Source organism: Rhinatrema bivittatum, chromosome 2 (assembly GCF_901001135.1).
Source record: "Rhinatrema bivittatum chromosome 2, aRhiBiv1.1, whole genome shotgun sequence".
Lineage (NCBI taxonomy): Eukaryota > Metazoa > Chordata > Amphibia > Gymnophiona > Rhinatrematidae > Rhinatrema > Rhinatrema bivittatum.
In genome coordinates, this window is record NC_042616.1 from 575420794 (window position 1) to 575448333 (window position 27540).

The following is a 27540-nucleotide window of genomic DNA, read 5'->3' on the forward strand; positions in this document are numbered from 1 at the left end:
GTACCACGATCAGCAGATTCTCTTTATGAGTGGTCTATAAATTACTGAAAATAAATAAATTACTTCCATTCTCACAGGACAAGCAGGATGGTAGTCCTCACATATGGGTGACATCATCAGGATGGAGCCCAATCATGGAAAAACTTCTGTCAAAGTTTCCAGAACTTTCACTGGCCCCTACTGGGCATGCCCAGCATGGCACCAACCCTGCAGCCAGCAGGGGTCCCCCTTCAGTCATCTTTTTTCCTTGCAGCAGTAGCCTCGTGGTAAAGAAACTCTGAAGAGATTCCTGACAGGAATTTTCCTCAGAGAATTACTAAAAGTTAATTGCCCCACAGGGGTCCCCCCTCTAACTTTTCTCAGTCCGCGGTACTCTGGTAAGTTTTTACCTGTTTTTCCGTCGATTACCATTGAGTTTTTCCCTCGTGGCCTACTGGCCGTCGACCGTACCGCGGCTCGATTTTTTTCTATGGCCATGGCGTCGGGATTTCGTTGCTGCCCGGACTGTACCCACACCATGTCTATCACAGACCCCCATAAAGTCTGTGTAATGTGCCTAGGACATGAGCACGATGTCTTGACATGCACCAAATGTGCCTTAATGACACCGAAGGGTCGCAAGGCCAGAATGGAGAAGATGGAACTTCTCTTCCATGCTCAAACCCCTACTCCGTCCCTCACATCGACGTCATCAGAACTGGCACCATCAACTTCGCGCCAGCATCGACCACCGACCTGTGACCAACCGCCATCGATGACCTCTCGGCCATCGACACCCTCCACTCACCCTCAGGATCGAGGGGATCACAGGGAGAAACATTGCCACCGACACCGTAAGACTCGAACCATCGAGGGAGCAAAATCATCAACCTCACAATCATCCGAGCCACTGTCGAAAAGACCCCGTCCAGGAAAGGCACCGACCATTCCTGTGACCGAGTCCCCGAGGCAACCCTCACCCGATCGTGGATCGGGAGCCGTGACTCCGCCTTTAATGGTGGTCCCTCCAGCTATGCCTCTGCCTCCTTCTTCTGTTCTGGAGCCAGGGCTGATTGCTCCAGGTCTCCGATGGCTGGTTCAGGAGGCCATCGACAAGGCAATGCAACTTCTTCAGTTTCCTCCGGCACCGACACCGGCACCGTCTGTGGAACCGATCATCAATCTGATTCCGGCAGCGCTGGTACCGCTGCTATCCAGGATGGAAGCGCTTATGAGCACTTTTCCTCCGATGGTTTCTGGGTCTCCGATGGCTCCGATGCCCTCCCCATTGACTGCGTCATGGGGAGGAGAAACACCGTTCCGCATACCTCCATCGGGAGTTCTGCCTCAGCCATCGATGCTGATATGTCCCTTGCCACCGACCCATCCATCGGTGCCAATACGTCCGTCGGCACCACTGAGTCAGCCATCGATGCCCTCAGTGCCTGCACCGGTGCCTTCGATGCCATCATCTGTACCTCCGATAATTCCTCCGATTCCCTCGGAGCCTAGACCAGGACCTTCATGTCTACAACCACCCTGTCCAGCTCTAGTTCCTAGAGGAGCGGGTGCTGATCCTTATGATACTTGGGGTGATTACACTTCATCAGACACCGATGATTTACCTTCACCACCTTCACCCACTGAGAGTAGGAAGTGTTCTCCTCCAGAGGACCTCTCCTTTATAAACTTTGTGAAGGAAATGTCGGAATTGGTCCCCTTCCAATTGCAGACTGAACAGGATGATAGGCACCAGATGATGGAATTGCTCCAATTCCTGGATGCCCCCAAGGTAATCACATCTATACCCATCCATCAGGTCCTTCTTGATCTCCTCAAGAAGAACTGGGAACATCCTGGATCAGTTGCTCCAGTACACAGGAAAGCCGACACTACCTATCTGGTACAATCAGCCCCAGGTTTTCAAAAATCTCAGCTTGATCACCACTTGGTCATTGTAGATTCTGCACAAAAAAGGGCAAAGAGGTCAAAGCCTCACTCATCTGTTCCTCCTGGAAAGGAACAGAAGTTCCTAGACAACATTGATCACCGAGTATTCCAAGGGGCCATGCTCATCTCCTGAATTGCTGCCTATCAGCTTTATATGACCCAATATAACAGGGTCATTTTTAAGCAAATACAGGACTTCTCAGACTCACTGCCTCAACAATTTCAAGAACAATTACAAACCCTAGTCAACAAGGGTTTTGAGGCAGGTAAGCATGAGATTAGAACATCTTATGACATCTCGGCGAGGCAGTGGGCCTGGCTCAAGTCTTCTGACCTTCGCCCAGAAGTACAAGACCGGTTATCCGACCTGCCTTGTGTTGGAGATAATCTGTTTGGTGAGCAGATTCAACGGACGGTAGCAGAATTAAAAGACCATCATGAGACCTTAAAAAAGCTCTCTTTGATGCCTTCTGACTTCTCCTCAAAACAGCCCTTCAGAAAGGACTCTAAGAAGTCATTCTTCTGTCCGAAGAAGTCTTACCCGCCACCATCCAGATCCCGTGCCACGAGACCTTATCAAAAAACACAGTCTCGTCAAGCCCTTAAACAAAAACCACAAGCAGCTCCTCAACCAGGACCTGCTTCAGGTTTTTGACTTCCACTTAGAGAGCAGCAGCCACATTCCTCTATCGCACATACCAGTGGGAGGTCGATTGTGCCACTTCCACAACATGTGGCATCCAATCACATCCGACCAAAGGGTATTGGCAATCATTGCTCAGGGTTACCATCTGAACTTTCTCGCCCTGCCACCGGACTCCCCACCTCTACAGATGTGGAGAATGTCTGACCACTCCATTCTTCTGGAATAAGAGGTTTCCCTCCTTCTCCAGTCAAGAGCAATATAACCCCTTCCATACTCTCAGCAAGGCCTAGGGTTCTATTCCTGGTACTTCCTAATCCCCCAAAAACCGGGAGGCGTCCGTCCTATTCTAGACCTATGGGCCATCAACAAGTACCTTCAATGAGAAAAGTTCAAGATGGTCACCTTAGGATCGCTTCTACCTCTTCTACAAAGAGGAGACTGGCTCTGCTCTCTAGACCTCCAGGACGCATACACCCACATTGCGATAACTCCAGCTCATCGCAAGTACCTGAGGTTTCTAGTAGGCCCCAAGCACTATCAATATCGAGTGCTCCCATTCGGCCTAGCGTCTGTGCCACGAGTCTTTACAAAATGCTTCATAGTTGTCGCAGCCTTCCTTAGAACCCAAGATGTTCACGTCTACCCCTACCTAGACGATTGGTTAATCAGGGCTCCCACTCAGCAATCTGCTCTGTCGTCCCTCAATCTAACCTTACACACTAATTTTGCTAGGATTTCTCGTCAATTATGACAAATCCTACTTAGTCCCATCTCAAATCTTATCATTCATTGGGGCAGACTTGGACACCTTACAGGCAAAGGCTTTCCTACCTCGACAATGAGCACTACTCTTGCGTCCCTTGCTCACCAGCTGCAGTCTCAGCACTCCGCAACTGCACGCCAATTTCTTGTCCTTCTCGGACACATGGCATCCTCAGTCCATGTCACACCAATGGCCTGCTTGGCCATGAGACTCATGCACTAGACTCTGAGGACTTAATGGACTCAAGCTATTCAGCCTCTGTCAGCCATTGTCCGCATAACCGACTCACTCCATCTGTCTCTCGCCTGGTGGAAAAATCAGACCAATCTCCTTCAGGGATTGCCCTTCCAGGCTCCACATCCTCAAATCATTCTCACCACCGACGCTTCCAACCTCGGGTGGGGAGCCCATGTAGCCAATCTGCAGTCACAAGGGTCTTGGTCTCCAGAGGAAGCCAAACACCAAATAAATTTCCTGGAACTTCAAGCAATCAGATATGCCCTCAGGGCTTTTCAGGATTGCCTCTCAAATCAAGTCATTCTGATTCAGATGGACAACCAGGTGGCAATGTGGTACATCAACAAACAGGGAGGCACAGGCTCCTTCCTTCTGTGTCAGGAAGCTGCACAGATTTGGCAGGAAGCTCTCTCCCATTCGATGTACCTCAGGGCCACCTGGTTACCAGTAGTGGACAATGTGTTGGCAGACAAGCTGAGTCACGTCTTTCAACCCCTCGTAGCGAACTCCATCTTCCAACAATGGTGATATCCTCGGATAGACCTCTTTGCGTCACCACAGAACCGCAAAGTGGAGAACTACTGCTCTCTCATTCGCAGCAAACTCTCTCAACCCAGAGATGCATTCTCCCTCTCTTGGGCAACTGGTCTGCATTACGCATTCCCTCCACTTCCTCTTCTCTCGAAGACTCTAGTGAAGCTACATCAGCCAAGGGAACCATGATCCTGATAGCACCTTACTGGCCATGCCAAGTGTGGTTTCCAATACTTCAGGACCTCTCCATCCACAGGCACATTCCATTGGGAAAGGACCCGCTTCTGATCACTCAAAACAACGGGTGCCTACGACATCCCAATTTTCAAGCCTTGCCCTGACGGCATGAATGTTAAAAGGTTAATCCTTCAACCACTTAACCTTTCTGAGCCAGTTTCCCATGTCTTGATTGCTTCACGGAAGCCTTCCATGAGAAAAGCTTACTCTTACAAATGGAAAAGGTTCACATCATGGTGCTCTTCTCAGTCCCTTGACCCCTTTTCCTGTCCAATCCTGAAGTTTCTGGACTGTCTCTGGCAACTATCAGAGCCAGGTCTTAAGACTTCCTCCATTAGAATGCATGCCAGTGTGGTAGCTGCCTTCCATAAAGGTATCGGGGATGTCTCTATATCAGTACACCCCCTTGTAACACGTTTTTTGAAGGGCTTGCTCCACATCAAGCCTCCGTTGCATCCTCCGGCCCCTTCTTGGGACCTTAATCTAGTTCTGGGTCAGCTCATGAAACCACCATTCGAGCCTCTTCACTCTTGTGAACTTCGATATCTCACATGGAAAGTGATTTTCATTTTGGCTATCACTTCAGCTCGCAGAGTTATTGAATTACAGGCCCTAGTTACCTATCCGCCTTACACTAAACTTCTGCAGGACCAGGCGGTACTCTGCACTCACCTGAAATTCTTACCTAAGGTAGTTTCGGATTTTCATCTAAATCAATCCATCATACTACCTACCTTTTTTCCCAGGCCCCATGCCAACCCAGGAGAACAGGCTCTGCATACCCTTGATTGTAAACGGGCTCTAGCGTTTTACCTAGACCGTACAGAGACCCACAGGGAAAACACTCAATTGTTTGTCTCTTTCCACCCAAACAAGTTAGGAAAGCCTGTGGGTAAGCAGACTCTCTCCTCCTGGTTGGCGGACTGCATATCCTTTTGGTACCAGCAAGCGGGCATTCCATTTCAAGGCCGTGTTAAAGCACACTCTGTGAGGGCCATGGCGACTTCATTAGCACACCTACGATCAGTGCCGCTTCCTGACATCTGCAGGGCTGCCACATGGAGTTCCCTCCACTCTTTTGCAGCCCACTATTGCTTGGACAAAGCCGGAAGGCAAGATTCCATCTTCGGCCAGTCTGTCCTTCGTAACCTCTTTACAACATGACGTACCAACACCCTTCCGCCTGCCCAGTGGGGTTCAGGATGCCCTCTACCAAATTCCACTCCAGTTGTTGTGCCTGTTGCACGCTCTTGGGTACATTTGGTGCATGTTCGGACATCCTCAGCTCGATACTCACCCATATGTGAGGACTACCATCCTGCTTGTCCTGTGAGAAATCAAATGTTGCTTACCTGTAACAGGTGTTCTCACAGGACAGCAGGATGTTAGTCCTCACGAAACCCGCCCACCGCCCCACGGTGTTGGGTTCGTAACGTTTTGTTATTTTATTTTTCTGCACTGCCTGTAGCTTTCAAATAAGACTGAAGGGGACCCCTGCTGGCTGCAGGGTTGGTGTCATGCTGGGCATGCCCAGTAGGGGCCAGTGAAAGTTCTGGAAACTTTGACAGAAGTTTTTCCGTGATTGGGCTCCATCCTGATGATGTCATCCATATGTGAGAACTAACATCCTGCTGTCCTGTGAGAACACCTGTTACAGGTAAGCAACATTTGCTTTCTGCCCTTCTTAATGTTGTTGTGCATATAGGATTAAAATTGTTGCCTCAGTATCCTGCATTCTTATCCAGGACAGCATGATATTCAGCCCTCCATTCACTATTTCAAGTGGGCCCACTAAAGAGCCTACTTAGCATGGTTTGTCCAATATAAGTGGTATATAAAAACTTTTTAAAAAAATAAAGGCAAAAAATGAGGACATGCTAGAGAAGTAAAGTTCCTGGAGGGAATAAATGATTGCTTCGTGAAGCAATTGTTTTAGGAACTGAAAAAATAGGGAGCTATTTTAGAAATAATTCTTAATGGAATACAGGATTTGGAGAGAGAGGTAACGGTGATAGGGCTACTTGGCAATAGTGATCACAACATGATCATTGGTTTAGTCATTGTTGGAAACAGGATGCTGGGCTTGATGGACCCTTGGTCTGACCCAGTATGGCAATTTCTTATGCTTTTAGGTTCTTATGTTCTTAAACATGAATTAATAACTATAAAGGGAACAATAAGAACATATATAGTTTTAGTACTAAACTTTCAAAAGGAAAACTTTGAAAAAATGAGGAAAATAGTAAGAAAAAACTGAAAAGGTGCAGCTACAAAGGCATGGATATTGTTCAATCATAGAAGTTCAGTCCAAATGTGTTCCATACATTAAGAAAGCTGAAAGGAAGGCCAAATGATTGCCAGAATGGTTAAAATGCAAATTAAAAGAGACTATTTTAGCCAAAAGAACTTCCATCAAAAATTGGAAAAATGATCCATCTGAAGAAAAGAGGAAAAAGCATGAGCATTGGTAAGTTAAAAGTAAAATATTGATAAAAGAGAATTTGAAAAGAAGTTGGTCATAGAGGCAAAAGCTCATAATAAAAACATTTAAAAATATATCTGAAGCAGGAAGCCTGAGAGAGAATCGGTTGGACCGATAGATGAGCGAGAGGTTAAAGGGGAAATTAGGGAATATAAGGCCATCATGGAAAGAAAAAATGAATTCTATGCTTTGGTGATAGCTAATGAGGATGCTGGGGAGAGTCCCATTCCAGAGATGGTTTTCAAGGTGATGATTCAGATGAACCTGGAAGATGTAGTAGGCCAGATTCACAAACTGAAGAGTATCAAATTGCCTGGACCAGATGGTATACACCCTAAGGTTTTGAAAGAACTAAAAAATGAAATTTCAAATGTATTACTTGTAATTTGTAACCTATCATTAAAATCGCTCATGGTACCTGATGACAGGGTGGCCTATGTAACCCCGATATTTAAAAAGGGATCCAGGTGTGATCCAGGAAACTATAGATCAGTGAGTCTGACTTCAGGGTTGGGGAAAAATTGTGGAAACTATTCTAAAAAGCAAAATCACAGACATATAGACATATTTTAATGGAACACAGCCACATGGTTTTGCCAAAAGGAAGTTTTGCCTCACAAATCTGGTACATTTTTTTGAAGGGGTTAATAAACATGTGGATAAAGGTGAGCCAGTAGTTGTAGTGTATTTGGCTATTCAGAAGGCATTTGACAAAGTCCCTCATGAGAGGTTTCTAAGAAAACAAAAAGGTAATGTGATAGGAGGTAATGTCCTTTTGTGTATTGCAAAGTGGTTAAAAGACAGGAAACAGAAAGAAGGATTAAATGGTCAGTTTTCTCAGTGGAAAAAGGTAAACAGTGAGGCGTGTCACTGATCTGTACTTATATCAGTGATTTTAGTTTTTACTATATTTATAACTGATCTGGAAAGGGGAATGACGAGTAAGGTGATCAAATTTGCAGACGTCACAAAATTATTCAGAATAGTTAAATCACAAACAGTTAGTGATAAATTGCAGAAGGACCTGGAAGATTGGGCATCCAAATGGCAGATGAAATTTAATGTGGACAGTGGAAGGTAATGCATATAGGGAAAAAAAACCCATGCTGTAGTTATATGATGTTAGGTTTCATATTAGGAATTACCACACAGGAAAAAAATCTAGGTGTCTTAATGGATAATACATTGAAATCATCATCGCAGTGTGCTGCGGTGGTCAAAAAAGCAAACAGAATATTAGGAATTATTAGGAAGGGACTGGTGAATAAAACGGAGAATGTCATATAATGCCTCTGTATCGCTCCATGGTGAGACCAAACCTTGAGTACTGTGTTCAATTCGGGGCACCGCATCTCAAAAAGATATAGTTGCACAGGAGAAGGTACAGAGAAGGGCGACCAAAATGATAAACGGGGTGAGCCAGCTTTCCTATGAGGAAAGGCTAAAGAAGTTAGGGTTATTCTGCTTGGAGAAAAGATGGCTGAGGGGGGGAATGATAGAGGTCTATATCATGAAGGAATAGTACGGGTAAATGTGACTTGGTTATTTACTCTTTCAGATAATGCAAGGACTAGGGGATACTCCATGAAGTTAGCAAGTAGCACATTCAAAATCAATCAGAGAAATTATTTTTTACTCTGTGTACAATTAAGCTCTGGAATTAATTGCCATAAGGCAGTTAGTATAGCTGGGTTTAAAAAAGGTTTAGACAAATTCCTGGAGGAGAAGTCCATAAATTGCTACTAATCAAGTTGACTGGCATTAGTTCCATGGGATCTATTTAATGCTTAGGTACCCCACTCTCCCATCCCTCTAGATATATGTTTTACTATTCCAGAGGAGCTGGGTCTTCACAGATAAGGATTACATCAAATATCATACTGATAACACGCCATTTTCTGACTGCAGAGATATGGGTAGGTGGGCTCTGATGCCCCTCCTGCTTGTGAAAACCCAACCCCTTCAGAATTAAGTCTTGATTCCGGCAGGGTTAGTCAGGATTTTTGTCTATTAGGAGGGTTACTATGTGGGTGTGGGGATGGTTACTGCAGCAAAGAGGATGCCTATCAGAGGTGCCCATGAGACAGGCCATGCCTTTCAAGGGGATTATTGACCATTGGGGAGTTACTGTCTCTCAGGGGAATTACTGCAGGGATATTGATGGTGCTCGGACCAGCTGGAGAGGGGGAATTTTAATTTGCCTGGGTACAAGGATGAAGAAATCCCCCTTGCTAATTGGCCCAAAGTAAAAGGCTCTTAGCTTGGACTTCTACAGCAGCAGCTTTCCTTTCTTGGCACAGCATTTCTAATTAAGCATCTAGCTTAGCTTTTCTGCATGCATCTGCTGCTGTGGCGACAATGGTAGCTTTCTGTTCCTATGCCTCCAACTTGGCTTTCTTGCATGTGGCAGTTTTGGTGGCAGCAGCAGCAGCAGCTGATGTCCACTCTTCATCTTCAATTCTGGCTCTAGCTAACTTTACAGCAGCTCTTGTTTACTGAAAGAAGCATGTGCCTGTGCAGCTTCTGCGCATGCCCTGGCAGCAGCCACACTTTTTGAGGACAGGCTTGAATGGAGTTCAGTGACCTTGAAAACCTGGCCAGGGACAAATTGGCCTGTCAGGGGATCAGTCATCCCCCAGTGGGCCGATGCAGTTGGCAACATGATATTTGATGCCAGCTTGTCCTCTGCTATACAATTTCCCTGAGCTCTGGTATGCAGAGAGAAGGGCCCAAAGGAGATAGCAGCTGAAGGAGAAGGTACTGTGGGCCACTACTGGAGCCCTGGCTGGCAGCAGCTGAAGAGTGGAGAGATTCTGCAAGTCACCAATACCAGAAACCAGGTCAGTGGTGGCTGGAGAGATGATGTAGGCCGCCGTTGGAATACAGGCTGGTGGCGGCTGAAGAGTGGAGTGATTGTGTGGGCCATCAGCCTAAGTGTGGAGTGATCCTGTGGGCCGCTGACTGAAGAGTGGAAAGATTCTGTGGGCTACCGCCGGAGGCCAGGCTGGTGGCGGCCAAAGAGTGGAATGACACTGAGAGCCGTGAGGAAGCCAGGCCGCGGCAGCTGAGGAGGTATGGACAAGGGGCAAACCCTTCCCTATGGAGGCTTCGCCCCAGGTAGCAGGTCTATGGTGCAATCAAATTCTCTGTGAGGGGGCAGAGTGTCAGCTTTCTGTTTGAAGAAAACATCGACAAATTGCACATATTGCAGAGGACATCCTGCTGGAACCATGGAGCAGAGAGACAGGGCTGAACTACTACCTTCTCTAAGCAGGTCATATGGCAATCAGGACTCCACTGGGACAGTTGAAGCGAAGCCCAATGAAAATGGGGAGAATATTGCTGGAGCCAGGTAATCCCAAAACCAACAGATGTATGGCTTTTATTGAGAACGTGTGATGAGATCCTTTAAGGAAGGTGTTTCACATGATGGGAAGCTTTAAGGGAGCCATAACGTGGATAACTCTTCCCGGGAGAGGATTCCCGTGGATTGAGGAGAGGAACAATGGAACTGGGCAGAGAAGTGTGGGAATCCAAAGGTGTTCCACAAGAACCTTCATGATGAAATTTCCACGGCCCCAGAATCTAATAGGACTAGAGTGGTGAAGTTCTGGTTGCCCACTGAGAATGTCACTGGAAGCGTTAATGGGGGAGCTGGAGAGGTGAGGCCTAGGATCCATTCCCTCTGGAGCCCCAGGCCTTACAGGGCAGTGGGCAATTATGTGACATGCCTTGCCACAGAAGAAACATAGCCCGGCCTGGTGGCATCAGAAACATTCTTCCTGGATCAGCCAGGAATGACCCAGTGGCCTGGGTTCCTCAGTCACAGTTCCCAGGAAAGAGGGAGATTCTGGAGGAGAAGAGCATACGCTGAGGGTGGTTGGCGAAAGCTGTGTGTCTCGTGGAGAGTTGTAACTTTTGATTCCGCTCCTGGAGTTGATGGTCAATTCTCCCGGCCAACTCAATGAGTTTAAGGAGTCAGGCAGTTCACAGACTGCCAATTCATCCTTAAGTCAGGATGATAGTCCATCCAGGAAAATGGAACAGAGACAATCCTTTCCCCAACAAGTTCCTTAGCTAGAGTCTGGAATACAGTAGTGTAGTCAATGAGGGAGCGACTGCCCTGATGGATGTGGAAGAGATCTGAACCAGATGTGACCTGACAGCCCGGGTCATCAAACACCGTCCTGAAGAGTTTCAAAAACTGCTGGAGGTCCTGAAGGATGGGGTTGGAATGTTCCCACAACAGGGAGGCCCAGGTAAGGGCCTTGCCGTTCAAGAGAGAGAATGTAGGTTGTCTTGGTGACCTCGTCTGGAAACAATGCTGAATGGAGTGAAAAGTGCATGCTGCACTGACTGAGGAACCCACGACAGAGTTGAGGCTCCCCAGAATAGTGGGGAGGAACTGGGAGTGCTATGACAGAGCGCGAGGTGCCACAGGAACAGTAGAAGCCAGTGTTTCCATGGAATTTAAGCGGGTGCTGAAATGCTCCATAGAAGCCGCTAGAGCTGCAAGGAAATACTGCTGCTCCTGAATTTTCTGGAAGCAGGTTGAACAAATGTATATTTATCTATCTATTTATTTATTTGACTTTTTTTTTTATACCGACATTCATTTGCATATCACATCGGTTTACATGTTTCATTTTAACAATAACATTTGAGATTTACATGGAACAGTTTTAAAAGCAACATAATAAAGCAGAATTGAACTAGTATAACAGTAATGAGAAAACAATGGAGGCAAGTATAAGGGACTGGTATAACAATAATGAGGATATAAATGATAGATGTGGGTAGAGGGAGGTAATGCTTGATAGTAGCGTTAAATTATATACTGTGGAGGAGGAGTAAATGTGTGTGTGGGGGGGGGGAGGGGGGTATGCGAAGGCCTGTTTGAGTTTTCTTAGTTACAAGGGTGTTTTTATTGAAGAAAGAACAAAAGCTGAACTCAAAACATGAAGTGCCCAGATTGCCCGACTCTGGTTGAGTTTCGTCCAATTTAAGGGCTGCATCAAGGGCTACGAGATATAAATATTAGCAGTTAAAAACATTGATCAAATACAATATACAAGAAAGTTCCATACATTCCATTAAATAATAGCTGATATGAGTAATAAATAAAATTCAATATAAATATATCACAATTACATAGAAAATAGAGTATACTTGGAAAAAATACTAAATAGGAAAGAAACCCTCCAAAAATACACAAGGACACAATACTTAAAAAAGTGAAATAATCTGCCTGTATATGCCCATGTTTTGGTAATCTAATGCCTCTGCCGGGGCCAGCAGGTCTTAGGTGGGGACCTCTGCTGATGGTGGTGAGGTCCGTCAAGGTAGCTGGGTTGGAGTAGGCATAGGTGAGGCATGTCCAAAGATGAACAGAAGTCCATGGCAGGCAGTGATCAAGAATATCCAGGGGTCAGGTTGAGGTCAATGACAGGTGGTGATCAAGAATGTCCAGGAGTCAGGCTGAGGTCAGTGGCAGGTGGTGATCAAGATTATCAAAGAAGCAGACTGAGTTCAATATCCGAAAGGAAAAGCAGGATGGATAGGCAGGGTAGGAAGGCACGGAGAAAAACAGGAGAGCAGAGACTTACTGAAAACTGAAGCTGAGGAACTGAAGATGAATAACGGAAGCTGAGGACAAAGAACAACTGGAATTGAAGACAAAGACAAGGAACCACTGGAACTGAAGACGAAAACTGCTGGAGAAAAATGCAATACTGGAATGTAGGGAGACCTGTTGCTGAGGCACAGAAGTGGAGTTCTGGAGAGCCTTTTATAGGCCAGCTTGTGTATGGAGTCGGCGGCATCCAGACATGAAACGAATCGGTGGGTTGTTGCCATGAAAATTATATAAATAGGTGCACACAGTGAGGCCCTCCCCAGAGGTGCTCCCCCCCCCCTCTCTCTCTCTCCTCCACTCCTCTCCCCTCTTACTCTCCCAAGCCCAGAAATGGCCAAAATGCAATTCCAAAAATGTATCACATATATCTTGGCACCTCCTCAGAACACCTATGCCCTGCCCCATTCCATCCTTTTTTTTCTTGGTGTAAGAAATTCATGACTCAGTACTTGTGTAAATATGTGGCAGGTTTATAAATTTGGTCGGAGATGCCACATGTTAGATATGCATGAATCAGTGTTTTTTTGACGTGCACATCTCTTTTAAAATTCACCTTTTACATTTTACTTTTCGTAATCAAAATATTTGAATTTTCCCCAATATGGCTTTTGCTACTCAGTTTAGGAGAAGAGCTTTTCCTTAAATGCAGCAGTTTGTCATTGATAGTAGTACCTTATTCTTTCTGAAATTCCCATCACTGTATAGTTAAGTATAATTGGGATAAGCTTTTTTTTATCTAGTTCTTTTGGAAGATTTTCCTGCTGATAAATGTGTAGTTTACAACAAGTTTTCCTAGTTCCTTCCTAGGATATGGAAGTCATTAGGCCATAATAGTATACTTATTTTTTCTTGTTTTATTTTCTTGCTTTTTATTTTTCTCTTCCTTATTTGTAAACTTCATACAAAAATAGTTTGTTTACAAATAAGGCAGGGAGAAATAAGGAAATAAAACAAGAAAAAGGATATACAAGCATCCCACAGGAGTCGGCCTTATCAGTCTGCTTTTTAATATTTGTCTTACTCCTTTCTCTAAGCTGTTGACTGGCCTCTGTGAGGGTTTCCACCTGTATATCCCATTGGCTGCTTCTTGGTCTGAGACCATAGCCTCAGTTTCTATTTGAGTGCAGTAGCGCTATTGCTGTCACATAATAAGTTTGCGCTTAATTTGGATAAAACTGAAGTTGTCATCATTCAACATAGAGAATCTGTTGTCTTCCTTTGAAGCTTCAAAGTTGAAAAAACACTTTGAAATTTGCACCTCATGCTAGTAGCCTCCATGTACTTATTGACCATCAGTTGTCAATAATTCCTCAGGTTAAATCTATTGTTAAATCAGGCTTCTACAAACAGGGATGCGACCAATTGATAACATACATGCGTATATGTGCATATGTAATAAAATAAGCTAACCACGTGCACATGTGCGCAAAATTTTAAGGGGAGACACACCTATGCATGCAAATGCACTTCTACCACCTAAGTGCAGGAATTTTTTACCCAGGTAAGTATTTCCAAACCCCCCTATTTTATAGTCTCTCTTCTCCCCTATTAGCCCTGACCTTCAAAATCCCGCCGATCTATCTATTAATCTTTATTTTATTACTTACACATTCTCCTTAGTAGAAGTAAATTTAAGCAGCAGGGGACCCTGGCGCACATGTGGGCACATAAGCACATACACGCAAATTTGAATTTGAAATGCAGGAATGCCCATGCCCCGCCCAGACCACGCTCATGTTATGCCACTTTAAAAAAAAAATTTTTGTTTGCGCGCATAGTGGGAGATGCGCACCTTACATGGACGTGTTTTAAAATCCACTCAGCGCATGCCGGCCCAACTTGTGAGATCATCTCCCAGTCTTGGTGCGCTCTGGGCTTTTAAAATTCACTTTTAAGTGTAATTAGCTCAGTATTGGTGGGCCCTAAGTGCTATGGCATGGTTGGCACAGTCCAGAAGGTGAACCTGCTAGGTCCACACTGATAACTGGTGGATTGTGCTCTGCAGTGGAACAGACTGGAGCTTCACCTGTACCAGCTGCCTCCCCCCACAGGTTGAGCCTTTGGGTTCTGGTGGCCAGCAGGTTTTAGGTGGGTCAAGAGTTTTCAGGCAGATGAGAGTCCAATGACAGACCGAGGTCAGGGCTGGCGGTACACAGGAGATATCAGAGACAGGTCATAGATTGAGGCAGGCAGCAGACAAGCCAGAGGTCAGAGCAGACAGCAGATAAGCATGGTCAGGTACATGTCAAAGGTAGGTCCAGGCAGCAAACGGGAAGTGGTCAAGGTGCAATGCAGAGGTCAGTACCGGGAGGTCAAGTCATGGAAGAGGCAAGGAGAGACAAGGCTAGGCAAAACAAGGTGGAGACAAGGCTGAATGAGATGAGGAGGAGATGAGGCTGAGCAAGGCTGGACGAGGCAAGGAGGAGTCAAGACTAAGTAAGACTGGACAAGGTGAGGAGAAGACGAGGCTGTGCACAGGAATGAAGCAGGAGTGAAGGATCAAGGCAGACAATACACACTGAAGGCACTAGGCACGACAGGAGACCTGTTACTGAGGCATCTGCTACTCCCCAGATGGAGCCTTAAGTACTGGAGTGCCAATGATGTCATCACAGGGTACCAGAGCTGCTTTTCCACTTCGAGACCTTTAAGAAGTCGGCGATTGGGCACGCACAAGTCTAGGAGGAGTCAGACAGGGAGCAGTGTGGCAGCGTTCCCTGCCACTCGGGACAGTCAGTGTCAAGCATTAGGTAGGCCTTATTGTGGAGCCGGCAGTATTTAGGTAAGTGTGATGGCTCACGGGGCCATCCTATGAGCGACCGAGTGTAACACTAAGGAGTGAATTTTAAGACCCACGTACGTGCGCACATGTGCATGTGCTTGCCAGCGCGCACATGGGCACACCGATTTTATAACATGCGTGCATTTATGCTGCACATGTTACAAAACCAGTTACCCACGTGTACATGCACACACAATTTTATATCGTCGCACACATGTGCGCACGAATGCTGTCTAACGTGTGTAAGTGGGGGGGATTTTTAGCCAGTACGCACAATGACGCATTAGGCCTATTTCCCAGTTCCCTCCCAGTTTGCCCCAGTAAAGGAGTGGATTTTCTAAACCCCCCTTCCTAACTTGACTCCCTTTAACCGACTAGCACTGACCCCTAAACCTCTTTGACTACCCTATTTTTTTTATTTCAGTACTTACACGCAGTCCATAGCAGAAGCAAGTTACATGGTTTTGGGATCCCAGTGTGCACTTCTGCGCATAACTGGCTTCATGGTGTTGTCCCAGCCTGCCCATGCAAAACCCATACATTGCCCAGACCATGCCCATGTCCCACCCCTTTTGCTCAAAACCTTTGTAATGTGTGCACCAGGAGATAACGCGCGTGGCCACGGCTCTTTAAGATCTGCGCAGCTCACACATTTATGAGTCATGGGCATATCTCCTGCCTTCGCCGCACGGAGGTTTCCAGTGTGACCCGAGCAAAATCTAGAAAAATCCATAATTTCTGTTCCTTAAGTAAAGCCTCATGTGATGAAAATAAAGATGAAATATGTTTTTACAGCCTTGCAGAAATAGAAATGATACCAATAATGTAGTTTTAGAAGAAATTTCAACTTCAGATTTATCCAGAAAACCAAATAAATCCATAGAAGCTTCTGCAGGCTTGTCCTGTGAGACTTTCTTAGATAAGGGAAGATAAATTTTCCAATTGGAGGAAATGAAGTTTCTGGAATCTTTCAGATAACACTGGAATAATTCAGAAAGAGACAAATATTTGGTCACTGGAATACTGAGTGTATGTAAATTTAAAGACCCAGGATAGTTTTCCATATTTTTGATCCTTTGAGATGAAAAAGTTCTATCTTTGATGATATTTGCCTGCACTTCCTGTTAGGATTCATGGGTTTTGTGGACCCTAGGCCCGACGTGAGGGTTGATACCACCTGAGGGGAGGAGCTCCATAGGTCCTCACCATCAGGAGTTGAGGTCAGATGCAGCAGGAGCTTGTGGAGAGATTTCTGTGAGGAAGTCCCATGGAGCAGGGAGAGAGACACAGTGCAGAGGGACCTCACAATCTACAAGCTGAGTTGGAGAGCAAGTGCCAGAGCAGGGACCTCCAAGAGAGCAGTGCTAGGCAGGCCTGAGGAGCAGGGAGCGCGATGCAGGAAGTTCAGGAGGTATGCTGCAGAGACAGCCCTTAGGGTTGGAGCTGCGTTGCGAGGAAGGCGCAGATGAGATGATGTAGGCTATCCCGCGGAGCGGGGAAGCCTGAGGCGAATCTCCAGGCAATGATGTAAGCAACCACGAGGAGCGGGGCTGCGCAGAAGAAACCTCTAGAAGAGGAACGTAGACACCACCCCGAGGAACGGGGAGGTGTAATTACAGTCACTAGAGTAAAACGAGGGCACTGCCCTGAGGAGCAGGGAAGCATGGGTAAACACCAGTGTAGAACGTAATGCACTACCCTGAGGAGCGGGAAAGCACAGACAGTCACTGGTGTAGAATGTAGGCACTGCCCCGAGGAACAGGGATGCGCAGAGTTGAGTCTCCAAGGTAGTGAGGCAGTTCTGAGAGGCAACCCTGAGTAGCAGGAAGACTGGCAGATAGGAACTCTCGGAGGCACAGGGCTAGCCCGAGGAGCGGGGGAAGCCAGGAGACCAGGTCTCTGATAAAAGTGCAAGCAGGACCCCGAGGAGCGGGTACCTGAGTCAGAGTCCAGAGTTCAAGGTAGAATGGAGACAGCCACTACAGGTGCGAGGAGACAGGAACAAGCAGCAGTAGCGATCAAACTCGTTGCCAAGTCAGCTAGCAAGGGGTGAAGGTGGTGCTTAAGAACCCTGACTGAGTGATGTCATCAGTTGGGGACGCCCCTGAGGTTCCCGCTGTAGCGTCTTCAAAAGAGGGCCTGGTGGCGCGCAGGCGCACCTAGGAGCACCCAGAGTCGGCGAGGGTGGTGGCGGCGCCCCGGCCGTCACAAGGGACTTTGAGCAATGCGGAGGTAGAAGCTAGCCCCCACCGTTAGCAGGCCCAGAGAGGTGAGAAGGGCAGCACAAGATGTAAGTAGAAGCGGTCGAAGCCGTCTGCGTCAGACGGTCATAACACTTCCTTAACATGAATGACAGAAGCTTCTACATTTTTCAAACTGCTTTCAGATTGGGACACAGATTCTTCATACTTTTGAAATGTAATATGCATATCCAGGGTAATAACAGTCAAAGAAGAAAGAGATTTTTCAATGGCTGCCATGGCCGACCAAAGGCTGTCAAAAGTGACTACAGAAAGATTGTTCAAAGGAGTTCTGCTTTTTAAACAACCATATAGCCTCTCATATCCCAAAAGAGCAATTTCAGAATTTCTCCGAAATGGCTAACCTTCACAGCCAGCATGGTGTGCAAACTCCACTGAAATGACTCCTTCCAAAGTCTCCTAGAAATGGAACATATTTTCCGTTTGTTCAAGTCACATTCCTCCCGCTGTGGAGAGCTGCGAGATGCTGCTTGATGATGCGGCTGAAGTGCAAGTTCCTCCATCGAGTCTGGTGTCCTCTCCAGTGAAAGGGCAGCGCCACGTGAAAGTTTGGGAGTCGAGCATTTCTCGGGGCTGAGTGAACCTTCTTCTACCAACAGTATGATCACCTCAGAAACAGCCAAGCCAGTCTCTGGAGTCCATGGAAATTAAGTGAGAGTGAACTCCAGTATCAATGTTTATTGAAGTAGGTATCCCCTAAAGCTAGGAATCATTCTTTTCACCGCTCCTTTCTGCTTTCCCATCCTCAAAAGAAGTAAGGTTTGAGGAAATTTTCACTTGAAGAAAAATTTCAACAGGAACCATCATATATAGGTCTAATCAGAAACTACCAACTCCCCCCCCCCCCCCGCCTTTTTATTTTAATAATTTGTTAAACTTTAATTATTTATCTATACATTTTATATACCGTCATTCCACATAAAGATCACAACGGTTTACAGAAGCAGCAGTCACATCTATTAATCAACATGGATTGACGGTTTACATTGGTAGTATTCATAAACAGGAAATAACATATCTCAAAGGAAATGTTCCAATACATATCAAACTGATTACTAAAGATCTAAGACTTAAGGCAAGTATTACAGGAAAATAATAATAGCAAATAATTTTGAGATTCTTATGTTCTCTCATGTTTTATTCCTCAAGCTTCAGACTTGGTTATTCAAGCAAGCTTTCCCAGACACATCACAATGACACAAGCCAAAGACACAAACCAAGGATTCCTCATAACATTCAGCCATTAATCATGCCATTTGTACATAGCAGTTAATTTAATTTATCTGTATACCGTTAACCGTTTATTCTTTCCTATCTCTTCCTCCTTCTCCAAGTTCTTCTACCCTCGTTATTTGTAACTATTCCTTCGTTCACAACAGTTCCTAGTTGATGTATTTAATGCACTCCCGTTTCATGTAAACCAGCAAGATATGTTCTCATGATTGCCGGTATATAAAAACCTTAAATAAATAAAAATAAATAAAATAAATATCTCTGGTCAATTTTGTAATTGAAGTTGTTTTCATTCTGATGTTTTTAAGTTAGGTTATATGCATTTTGGAATAGCCATGTTTTTAGCTCACCTTTAAATCTCTATCTGGTAACAAATGTAACATCTTGGGTAGAGAATTCCAAAACTTTGGACCTGCTATGGAAAACATACGATCTCTTATTTGAGTCAGCTGTTTACTCCGTAAAGTGAGAATGCTCAGTAGTCCTTTACTTTGAGATCTTAGTGTTTTTATGTTATATTACTTTTAATTTTTATGTTTTAATATTGTACCTCTACTGTTTGTTTTGTTATTTTATTATGTATTTCTTTTATTTTATTATTAATTGCTTTGATGTCTTTGTAAGAAGTGGAATAAACTAAACAAAAAAATAAACTAATTTGAAATTAAAATTTTAAAAAAGAAATAAAATAAAATTTGCCCTGGCTCTTTTAATGAAATGTTTTAATGTTTTAATGTTTTATTGGTTTAAATCTTGGTTCATCAGTGTCATCTATATGTATATATTTTTTTCTTTTTTTTACAGAACCCTCCAAGTGTACAATCCTATCAGACAGTTTTTCTACAATCTGATCCACCCGGAATACAGCGCTGTGACTGATGTTTATGTACTGATGTTCCTAGCAGATACAGTGGATTTCATTATCATTGTGTTTGGCTTTTGGGCTTTTGGGGTATGCCATTGCAGATTTGTGCCATTAATGCTTATGTCCTGGATAATCTCAGTAATTCAGTGGTGATCATGAGCATTTAGCATTCTATAAGGTTTACATTAATTATTTATAAGAATTGGCTCATGTCATTTCCTCTGAATTTAATGATATTCATTTTGTTCCACAAGGTCAGTGTTTTCGCTCAGTTACTAAGTAGAACATCTATACTCAAAGTTAGGGGAAGGTAAACAACATTGACAGGCCTAGTACTGCTGCATGATGTCTGCTGAAATAAAGATGTGTTTTGCTTCCACTTAACTTATTCATTCTGTTATATCTGCCTAGAAACACTCAGAAGCTGCAGATATTACCTCCTCACTTTCAGAAGATCAGGTGCCAGAAGCTTTCCTAGTGATGGTATTGATTCAGTTTGGAACCATGGTGATAGACCGAGCATTGTATCTTAGAAAAACTGTCTTTGGAAAAGTAATCTTCCAAGTTATCCTTGTATTTGGAATACACTTTTGGATGTTCTTCATTTTGCCCAGTGTGACAGAGAGGTAAAACATTAAAGAATTGTCAAATGAATTAATTGATCAGTTGAGTTTGTAACTTGTTTATGTACCTTTGTTGGATTCTGCTTTGGTTTGGAATACAACTCATCATTATCATAGCCATGCTTATTTTGGTTATTTGTTTTGTTTTTTTGTTTGGTTGTTTGGTTTGGTTTTTGGTTTTTTTTTTTGGGGGGGGGGGGGGGTTTTGCCATGTTCACAATAAAGAGATTTTGAAGGAAATGCCACTTTCAGATTACATGAAGGCTTTGGTCTTTCAAAGAACCTGTTGCAATTGAAATTGGACATTTTTCCCAGTACTCATCTCTCAGTAAAGATCCAAAGAAATCTTAAAAATGGTCTCTCTAGTTTTCTTCCTTTAAAATTCAATTTAAGCTTTACAGTTGTGTATTGAGTCTTCAGTATTAAAGCATTCTGAAGAAGAGGGACTCTGTCAGTGATGTGATGTCTTCCTAACTTCTGAATAAAGTGAGATATTTTGTTTAGGGTAGTTTCCATACGGTAAGTACGATGAGCACTTTAATTGTTCAGGTTGCTCTCAGTTCTGTCACTGATTCTTATAAAACTTCAAGCAGGTATGATAATATCTGTGCTTGAAAGCTGCTTATTATGAGAATTTAGAAAAATGGAGACGTCGTCATTAAAGGAGATAAGTGAGTTTTCCGAAAAGCAAAACTGAAGATTTAAAGCACGGCTAGGGTCTCCTTACTGCTTCTGTTTCTTTTATTTCAGGAAATTTAGCAAGAACACAGTTGCCCAGCTTTGGTATTTTGTGAAATGTGTTTACTTTGGACTGTCGGCATATCAAATACGTTGTGGCTATCCAACCCGTGTTCTTGGCAACTTTCTTACAAAAAGTTACAATTATGTAAACCTGTTCTTGTTTCAAGGGTAAGTACTTTATATGAGTGAAGGGAGGGAGGGAGCGAGTGTTTGAGCAACACCACAAAATAAAATGTATGGTAATATGGAAAGCTTAGTGAAAGCTGCACTGACATTCATATAACATACTATTTAGCTATACCAAACAAATCTATAATATTGTAAGTCATGCGATTATTTGATTCTGCTATTGCAATAATTCTGCATCTAGATGTTAAACTGTGCAGTATGTTAGCTGAAGTCTTCTATGTCATTGACGTCTTACTATCTCTGTCCAGTTTCCGTCTGGTTCCATTCTTGACTGAGCTTCGAGCAGTAATGGACTGGGTTTGGACTGATACCACTCTTAGTCTTTCCAGCTGGATCTGTGTGGAAGATATATATGCTCACATATTTATATTAAAATGCTGGCGGGAGTCAGAAAAAGTAAGACATTTATGAATGTAACTTAAGTATTAAAAAAAAAAAAAACCCTGGTTTATTTTTTTTGTGATGTTTAAGGTGGAAAGTCATTAAAGGGTCACTGTTCAAAATATTTAATGTAAAAACATGGTTGAAAATTTCTCTTTTCCTCCCCTTCCCCAGTATATGAGTTACTTCAATGCAGGTACAAGGATGCGGGCATTGTGTGTACACCACCCACATTTTCAAAAGGAATCTCCACAGGGAGTTCACCTTTGAAAATGAGCTTGACCCCTCATGGTCCTGCAAGGACCAGGGCAGTAACAGAATTGCCCTCTAATGAAAGGAAAGGATGCTGTCTAGAGTTTAAATATCCTGCTGAAATCATTAGAGCGATTTGTAGAGGAGAGAATTACAAGTTATTATTGCACATTCTTTATATATGCTGTCTAGATGTTTTCTTTCTTCTCCTGTAACCTGAAGAGCAATTATTTCAATGTAACCCCCTAATAGCATGCATAAAATAAAAGCATATCTGATGGTGGATTTCATTGATCCTTACATCAGCCTCTGTGCATTCAAAAATCACAGATTTGGTCAGATAGATGGTAGCATGGATTTGGCCCAGAAGCAAGGGCAGTATTTCCTCAAGCTGGACAGGGAAAAATAACAAGTCCCTCCTTTTCCCTTCTGTGACTATCTGACTGCACCCCTCTAGAACAAAACGATCAATCTTCTCTTCCTTATGCAATCAGACTCACTCCTAGATTAGAGTCTCACTCATTGGATTATATTGATAAATTGTCACTTTTATTCTTCTGGGGTTGACAGTAGTTAATTCACAATAATAACATTTACCAAAAAGATGAGACACAGGATGTATTTTCTAAAGAAAAGGTGGAGCTTTTACCTCAGCAATGATTTCTGGTGGGTCTTCTGATGTACCCAGCACAGGAGAGCCATGTCACCATGGAAGCAAGAAAAGGTGTCCTAGATAGTTACCTGTGGTACTATGGACCTATGGACCACAACTATCTCGTGGAAATTGCTGAAGATATTCTGAAAAATACTGCTGAGATGAATTTTGAGAAGGGATGTGATCACTATGAGATTTTAAACTAAGAACACTTAAAACAAACACAGATGTTTGAAACTAGATTAAGATCTAAATACTATGGTATAGGAATTCATTTTGCTCTGCTGCTTATCTTTACTGTGACCACCTGGTTTTCAGGATATCTACAAGGTAAGTGCATGAGAGATGTTTGCATACAGTGGAGGCAATGCAGTTAAATATATCTCAAGCACATTTATTATGGATAACCTGATCAGCTGGGGTTCTTGAAGACTTTGATTAAAGTATGTGTAAGTGCACCTAAGATTAAGGTGTTCATGGCTGTGAATTTGTTTCAGTTAGAGTGAACAAAAACCAGCATAATTATCAAAGTTTCTGGTTTCGGGAAGTGTTTTTTCTGAAGTATCTGTTGTTAGCATTAAAGCGCTTTCATGTTTGTGAGTTTAGCAACAACAGTATGATTGATACAAGATATTTTCTAATTTTGTTGCAAAGCTTATCATAAGCTAATTTTAAGAGGAAGGAGTATTTTTCTATTTTACTCTCATCTGAATCCATTTGTAATTGTTAACGAGGCCAAAATTGGAAGAGTTTTCCTATAATAATAATAATAATATATCATATTTCATAGACACATGGAACTGAATAGACGTTTTCATTTTGTAACTCTTGTGGCTAGTTATGTGCCAGTACAGTGCAGAACTTCTATGATTTAACATGTAATAAATTATGCATATTTTAATTTTCCAATAAAAAAACCAGAATAATATTAAGCTCCATTTGATTTTTCCTGGTGTAAAAATAATTTGTTTTCTGGTCCCAAGGGGATGGCAGTCATGGCATGAGCCAAGAAAAGGCATAAAGATAAGCCAGTGAAAATGGAGCAGCTCTTCACACTTTCCTTGAATTGATATGATCCTGGGTAAAATTATGACCCAGAACAATAGAATAGTCTGCCCGGCAGTTTAGCATTAAAGTTCCATGATGTATTAAAGTATAACAAATAAGTAATTCAGTTTTGAATAATGTTGGTGCTAGACCATTTTAGAAGCAATATTGTGCATGACAGCTCTGAATGTATGAAAATAATCTTCTGCTGTCAATATGCAATTTCTTTAATCTCATACTGCATTCATTGTTCTCCCAGAGATATCCTCAGCCTCGAGGTCAAAAAAAGAAGAAAGTTGTAAAATATGGAATGGGTGGAATGATAGTCATTCTGTTGATTTGCATTGTGTGGTTCCCTCTGCTCTTTATGTCGCTAATTAAATCGGTAGCTGGTGTCACTAACAAGCCTCTTGATGTATCGATCAAAATCACTCTTGGAGGTTATCAGGTAAACAAAAATTATATATATAACTATATCTATATATCTATGTGTGTGTGTGTGTGTGGGTGTGTGTGTGTGAATCTAGCCTCCCCTCCCGTAGCCCACCCCATGGCTGGGTATTGTGTTGGAAGAATGATATCACCCTCTGTCTGGCCCTGAGGGTCAGCCTCTGTGGCAGTCAGTGCGAGTGGTTCATCCGCTGCATGACCAGAGTCAGGCTTTGGCACCCCTTTGCTATCCTGCCTTTGTCTTGACTTTTGGGACTTTTTCATTGTTTGATGAAGCAGATTGGGGAAGAGGAAACTAGGCAGGTGAGGACTGAGTGATGGGAATGATATAGAATAAAGGAAGGAGGTGGAGAGGAAATATTAATGACCCCCAAAAGAGTGGGAGGAAAACACACATGTACTGTTTCAGAACCTAACCTTCAACCCTGAAGCTTGTCTGCTTTGCGGGAAGAGCATAAAATAGACTGTAGAGGACTTAACTTTTCTTCAGTCTTCACAGTTAAGGACTTAACTTTTCTTCAGTCTTCACAGTTAAGAGAATAAAAACAGGGCAGGAAAAGGCAGCAAGCACTTATCTTTTTGCTTGTTCTGAATTGTTTTTCTCATGACAGCATTGTGCATAAAGATAAGTGCCTTGCTGTTAAATTATGTCGGGATCTTGTTGGGAATTAAGTACCCGGTACAGGACATACAGAGTCATGTCCTATTAAATGCAAGGAAGTTTGGAACGGTGTGAAGTTTTCCCATCCAGAATACAAGAAGGGTTGAAGTAAAACACTGATGATTTGCTGTGGTGAAAGCCTACAAACATAGTAAAGGCTTGCAACAATTGAAGATATTCCCACTTGAAAGATTTACATCAACTGCAGATAAAATAAAATTGGCGGCTGTGTGAAAGCAAAAACCAGTTGAGACATTATAAGAACTTTAATTGGAAACACAGCTGCATTTCAAGTAATAATCAACAGAAAATGACTTTAAGCAAAAAAATTAAAATTAAGAGAGTAAAAGACCGGTGATTGCAACAATTGGCTTATAAGACGTTTCTGAGACATTCGGATTTCTTGCCAATACTGAGGTCTTCTCTCTACCACAAAAAATGTTTTAAATAATTGGGATAATGAATAAAGGTTAAAAAAATTTTAACAGCTAGATTTCACAATAGAGCTATCTCATTTACAGTGAATGTTTCACAGCAAAGGATCTAATCATAACTAGTTATTTATTTAGTATCAATTGTATACTAGTTTACTAGTTATTCCCAGGTTTTCTGTCAATTTAATAATAATATTGTCAGATATCTCTACTTAAGAAGTGTTGTTATATATTCATGATAAGCATTTGCAGAGGTGTACAGTGACAGATGAAGAATGAAAAATTTCCCCTTCATTCCTGCAAAGCTGGGACACAATAGGAGTTGAAAAGGCCTGGAGTTTGAACAAGTATTTTTGGCTTCATGCCTGCGATTGAGTTAACACTAGCATTTCATCGTGCTCAATGCATGTCTTCCACCTGATTCCAGAGATATTGTTGCTTTCAGGAAGATTGTTGTTTATGAAATCATGAGGCTTATGAAGAGTAAAATGGGGCTGATAATTTATTGCTCTGTTCAGAGCAGATCTAGTCTAAAAGGCCACATATATAGATTTTCTGTAACATTTTAAAGATACGCAGGGACCCTGAACCAAGATTTGTTTTAACATGTGAATTGAATATATTTACTGTATTGTCAGTCATCAAATATCATAATGCCATACAGTTTTTTTAAGTCCTAACTTTGGGTGAATCAAATCCACTCTGTTTTTCTCTCTTTGGCTTAAAAATAAAAAATGTGCCTGCCGTAGGAGCATTCAGAAAGCATGAACAGCAGTAGAAGTGGTTTTACTTAGGGCTATAAAAATAAGGGGAAAACCTTTTCTAAAAAGATTCAAAAAAATATGTATACCAACGAGTGTGGTCACCGATGATTATAACCTGGTCATACAGTCAAAGATAATTTAATTGACTGGTTAGCAGCATTGAAAACGCTGCACAACCTAAGCGTGAGGTATTCATTGAAGCAAAAAGAAGCCCACGGTGTTTATGAGGTGTCCACACTCATCTAACAGACTACATGGTATTATCTGTTTTCAGCTTATGGATATGATGTTTCTGTAATTATAACGGTTGAATTATACATCATACATATACAGTTTTGGTTCGTGTAAGTAATTTAGTATAAACATTAGTCCCATTTTCATTGCCCTGACACAATGGGCAATGACATTTCAAAATGGATGAGTTATTTTCATTGTATAGACTTTCAAAGACACAATCTAGACTGCACAGGTAAAAAAAAAAAAAGGTGTTAATTGGATAGTACACTTGTAGTTTTCCCAACTTGCATACATTTTAGTCATAGTAGAAAGACATGTTCCAGGGAGCGGAGGTGAGTATGAAACTTAGTCAAGGGAGGAAATTACACACATACATGGGGAGAGCAGTTTTGAAACTCTGAGGACCTGCAAGCCAATTTTCAAAAGGAAACTCTATGGTTAGTTTCCCTTTGAAAATCCAGTGGTAGACCAGTGCCCACAGGGATTCTGTACCGCATGTGCATTGCAGGCACAAAGGGGCAGATTTTAAAAGCCCTACACGCGTAAATCCAGGAGGATTACACGCGCCGGGCCTATTTTCAAAAGGCCCGGTGGCATGTGTAAAGCCCCGGGACATGTGTAAGTCCCGGGGCTTGAAAAAAGGGGCAGGGCATGGGTGGGTTGGTCTGGGGGCAGGGCCAGAGCCTCCAGGCACAGCGACCATTTGTCACTGTGCCTGGGATCATGTGCCGGCCATCGGTCGGCGCACGCAACTTGCGCCTGCCCAAGACAAGCATAACTCTGTAAGTAAATTTTTTAGGGGGGTTTAGCTTAGGGTTGGGGGGTGGGAGCGTTAGGGAAAGGGAAGGGAAGATGGGGTGAGGGGGTAGGGAAGTTCCCTCCGAGGCCGCTGTGCGCACATGTTATAAAATCAGGCAAACATTTGTGCACGCCGGGTAGCGAGCACGTATGTTTTAAAATCTGCCCCAAAGTGAGCAGGGTAACGCACTCACGGGGAATTCATTTAGAAATCCCTGTGTATACTTTTGAATCTCCACCCCAACCCTGTCCCATAGCACTGCTTACTTTTACTCCTGTATGGGGATAGAGAACAATTTTCAAAAATGATTTTTCCACAGGTGAAATCCCTTTTGAAAATTGCCTCATAATTAAAAAAAAAAAAAATGCATGCGAAGTGGAGGTATCAGTGTGCATAGTGTTATTGTACGGATGTACTTTTAACTGTATAACAAGCTGATATTTGAACCCAAAGTATCTGGGTACCTTGTGTTTGAATTTCAGCTGGATTTGTGCAGGCTAAGAAGCAGGCACCTTACTGAAAAAGTACCCCTTTGTGCAGTGAGCTTGGCAAGTATTGCATGTATTTGCTTAGCCAACATTCCTAAATGTTTGTCTTGCAGCCAATTTTCACAATGAGTGCTCAGCAGAACCAGCTCAAAGACACGAATAATTCTGTCTTTAAGGCACTGCGGGATAATTATGAAAACAGCAAAAACAATGTA

The 27540-nt window shown here is 43.2% G+C and overlaps 1 protein-coding gene across 1 annotated transcript in view; it reads left to right on the forward strand.

Annotated features, from left to right (window-relative positions):
- Nucleotides 1–27540, forward strand: part of PIEZO2 (piezo type mechanosensitive ion channel component 2) — a 1301103-nt gene that overhangs the window by 1117345 nt on the left and 156218 nt on the right. The window contains exons 43-48 of the mRNA XM_029587157.1: nucleotides 19544–19691; nucleotides 20016–20230; nucleotides 20978–21136; nucleotides 21406–21553; nucleotides 23752–23940; nucleotides 27439–27537. Of these exons, the coding sequence (XP_029443017.1) occupies nucleotides 19544–19691; nucleotides 20016–20230; nucleotides 20978–21136; nucleotides 21406–21553; nucleotides 23752–23940; nucleotides 27439–27537 (958 nt within the window). The remainder of the gene's footprint in view (nucleotides 1–19543; nucleotides 19692–20015; nucleotides 20231–20977; nucleotides 21137–21405; nucleotides 21554–23751; nucleotides 23941–27438; nucleotides 27538–27540) is intronic.